Source organism: Gossypium hirsutum, chromosome A02, assembly GCF_007990345.1.
Source record: "Gossypium hirsutum isolate 1008001.06 chromosome A02, Gossypium_hirsutum_v2.1, whole genome shotgun sequence".
In the NCBI taxonomy this organism is placed as follows: domain Eukaryota; kingdom Viridiplantae; phylum Streptophyta; class Magnoliopsida; order Malvales; family Malvaceae; genus Gossypium; species Gossypium hirsutum.
The window spans coordinates 105,853,974-105,858,280 of NC_053425.1; the positions used below are offsets into that span (position 1 = coordinate 105,853,974).

General features: G+C 29.6%; 1 protein-coding gene across 1 annotated transcript; it reads left to right on the forward strand.

Moving 5' to 3' along the window:
• Window positions 1-1,644: 1,644 nt before the first annotated feature.
• LOC107931630 (uncharacterized) lies at window positions 1,645-2,754 on the forward strand. Its single transcript, XM_016863571.2, has 2 exons — window positions 1,645-2,408; window positions 2,508-2,754. Exons 1-2 carry the CDS (start codon window positions 1,973-1,975, stop codon window positions 2,588-2,590), a joined length of 519 nt encoding a protein of 172 aa, XP_016719060.2. The 5' UTR covers window positions 1,645-1,972; the 3' UTR covers window positions 2,591-2,754.
• Window positions 2,755-4,307: the final 1,553 nt, after the last annotated feature.

Below are 4,307 nucleotides of genomic sequence, written 5' to 3' on the forward strand. Positions count from 1 at the left end.
TCCCAGTGCCTCTCAAACCTATTTAATTTACTCAAATATCTATTGTACATTATCTCTAATAGAAACTTTTTTAGAGATCTTCTTTTGGAAATATATATCAATACTTTTATATTGAAAGTTATAAATCAATAAATATTTTTATTTAATAGCTTAAAATAATTATTAAAAATTATAAATATCTGCAAAGATAAATATCTATTATAAAACTTTAACATAACCTCAAATTTTTATTTTTTTATATGTGGCTTATATTTTTTATATTTAAAAAATTTGAAGAATTTATATTGTGAAATTGTATGATGATAAGCTGCCGACATAGCCTTTTCCTCCACGTTCAAACATGACATGTAAAACATCGGCGAGTGGAATATGCTGTGAAAATTTATTGATACAGTGGGCTATGCCCATGCCCCATGGGATGCCTTGTGGTTTAAGTCAATAGCTTAGAAAGGCTTGTTCTGACCGGCAATCAATAACTTAACCAAAAATAAGGATTGGTTTTATGTAAATTATGTCAATGAAATTCATGAAAATAATTATGTAAATTATGAAAATAAAAATAATTTAATTTAATTACTTCATTCGATAGGTTGATGAGGGAATATATAAAGATATATAAGGTGTTATTTTTCGATAAAATTATTATGAAATTTTTTGTATTAAGAATTAAATTGTGTTATGTGTCATTTATTTAAAAAAAAAGTAAATTAATTATTACACATTAGATCAAAGAGTAAATTGGTCTATTAGTAAAATTTTTTATTTATTTCTACTATTAAAATTTAGTCATGATAAATAGCATGATGTACGCGTGACACACCATGTATAACTGTTTGGATATTTCCTCAGTTACACTAACTTCTAATAGTGAAAATAGATAAAATTTTTAATAAAAAACTATTTTTTATCTAACATATAAAAATTAAATTATCTATTTTTCAAATGGAAAACATAACTTGTAATACTTGTTTTACTTTTACATATACGACACTGGAATTATCACAGTGTTCAAATTGGGTTATATCTTATAAAGGAAACTTCTTGGAGAAACTCAGCTAGAAATTTCAAGTGGCTGAAGCTGACCATATGCTATATATATATTATTTAAAAAATTCAATAAATTCAATGAAAATTAATTAATTAATGTAAAGAGGATGAAAGAAAATTGGTTAAATTATGATATTAGTTTTTGTATTTTATGAAAGTTGTAAATTTAATTTATATACTTTAATTTGATCAAAATTAATCTCTATCTTTTTAAAATTTAAAATTTTAGAACTAACCCAAAATATAGTAATTAACTCTATTCGATTAAATTTAATTGCTAATCTTATACAATGTATATAATTTATATTTTAGAAATCAATACATCCACCGTCAATAAGAATGATTAATATCCTTGTCGCGAATACCTTCTAAATAGATAACAGATAAGAATAAAATGTAGACTATTTCTATAGGCAAAAATCAAACCCAAACCTTATTATTAAAAGATAATAACCACTACATCCCACGTCATTATTCAATTTTATAATTAATGGTGATATGCAAGTGATATAGAGCTAATTTCAAATTTAAATAGAAGTTCCTTAGACCTCGCCTTGATTGTATGCTGATTTCAACATTAATTTAAAATTTTTATAGATTAGAACCAAAAAAATTTTATAGATTGCTTAATATAATACAAGGAAACAAATAGTAGTATAATTTACGATTACCAATCTTCTAAGAAACATTTAAAACTTTATTTAAAAGCAAAATAAATAAGGGAAAAGAATAAAGATAGACCAACCAATCCCAAGTCTCCTCAGCGTCAACCCCTGACCCACCACCTCCACCGCCACCGCCACCATATAACCCATCTCATCCTTCGCTTGTAAACCAATATCCCAAAATCAACACACCCGCCATTGAGCTCCCCACCCCGGCGGGCGAGGTTCCTCAGGACCTCCTCGGGGGAGCGGCTGTTTCCATGTCTAATTTTATTAACCAGCCACCACTTCCACAACAGCGAGCAAATAAGCTAGAATCAGAATCACCGCAACAACTGCCGATGATGCCTTCTTTATCCCAGCTTTACAAGCAGCGATCGTGGTCGCCGGATATTAACCGTGACGAGGCATGGCTTAGAAGGAAAGGAAAAATCGAGAAGAGGAGAAGCAAGAGCGTGACGGATGAAGACCTTGATGAACTCAAGGCTTGTATTGAGTTGGGGTTTGGGTTTGAGTTCGATTCTACCGAGTTGGATCAGCGTTTGTCTAGTACTTTCCCGGCTTTGGGTCTTTACTACGCCGTTAACAAGAACTATAACGACGTTGTTTCCAGGTCTGTGTCGTCTCCTTCAGCTGCTTCCGATTGTGATAGTATCCCTTCCCCTGTTGGCAGTCCCCATGCCATCTTTGACCCTGGTAAGTAATAAATTTTCAATTCAATAGTATCTTAAATCTGTTGGAATTATTTCATTTTCATTTTCGTTTTCTGATTTTATTGTTTGATGCCCGGTGAAGCTGATCCACCGCAGACGGTGAAGACAAGGCTGAAGCAATGGGCACAAGTGGTTGCTTGTTCGGTGAGGCAAAGCTCACGGTGATGATGACGGTCTTCAAATTAAAAGGATAACCCAGATTTGCTATCAATGTAAACAAAAAATTCCAGAACTTTGATTCATTAGAAATTGAAGAAAAGCAGTTGAAAATCGCTATCTTGTATTGAAAAAAAAGGAGCTACTAATAGATTTGACTGTTCTTGCTTTAAGTAGGCAATTTTGCAATGCTCTCATAGTTTTTCTTTTTTTTTTTTTACCCAATTTGATATTTTTAAGGTAATGTAGTTTCTGTCTGAACTCTGAACTATAATGTGTAAAAGGTCAAAAGATGTCGGCAGCTTTTTCACGTATGTTTTTTTCAACTTTAAGGGCTTTAAACTCTTTGTATTTGATAATGGAATCCATCCGATGGACAGAAAGTGGATACAGCTTGCTTTCATTCATGGATGACAAATTAATCATTTTCTTACATGAAAAGAAAAGCATTTTGGGGTTTAAGGAAAAAGGTTTTATGCTTTTTCCTTAATGCGAGTTCTTTTTAATTATCTTTATCACCAGCTTGAGTAAAAAAATTATGTAAATGAGTGCTTTTAAATATATATTCAATTAAGTTCGAATGAAAAAAATCGATTTCTAGCTCAACTTGATTGCATTTCTATTTAAAAGTGTACCAATGTGATGACAAGGTGAAGAGGGATTCATTCGTATCTACAATTAGCAACAGGAATTTCAGGCAATGCTATCACTGAGCATTAGACCTGATCACGGGTCGGGTCATTTAGTTTGATTTAAAAGCTCGCCTGAACTATGAGAGGGTTTGAGCAAATATATAGGCCTAAAAATAGGTTTAGATAAAAAAAATAAGGCTCGTTTAAAAAATGGACTAGGCCGAAGGGTAAGGTATTTTTGGCCCAGGCTCGACCTAGCCTAGCCCGAATTCACTAAAAGAAAAAAAAATTACTCTTTTTTTTAATGTTATTTTCTTATTGTTTTCTCCCTATTTTGCTATCATTTTACTATTATGTTGTTACTATTTTATTATTATTATTTGGATATTGTATAAAATTTATTTTATTGTTAATTTTGTTATTATTTTAAAGACATTTGTTAATTTTGTTATTACTTTAGAGGTATTTGCTTGTGAAGTTGTACTTATTTTAGTGTTATTATTTAAGTCTACATATTTTTTAAAATTTATTTTTAATTTTTTGGGATATATTTATTTTGATATTTTTAATATTTTGATGTACTATATATATTTAAAAATATTAAAAAATAATATAAAAATTAATACAAGCGAGCCGCGTCAAGTTTAAATTTTAGTATTTTTATCTAAGTCGGCTTGAACAAAATTTTAGGCCCACTTTTCGGGCGGAGCCTGAGTCTAATAAATGGACTTGAATTTTTTATTAAGCCTACGGATAATCACCTCTACTTAGCGCCAAAGATCATTAATTTGGTACGAGGTTGAATTTATAAACAAAAACTCATATCCTAGAAAGCTATAGTGAATTACTTTTTTCCGTTGGATTTTGATTAGCCTTTAAAATAATTAGAGAGATGTAATTTTATGTGATTTTTATATTCAACATAATTATTTTTTCGTCTTTCAATTTTATAAAAATAAATTATTTTAGTTCTTGTAATTAATTTTTTTATCTTTTTAGCTCTTAAACTTGTATATTTTTGTCAAATCACTTTAACATTATGAAAAAATTAACATTTGTTAACTTTACTAACATGATATACAATTTAAATAACA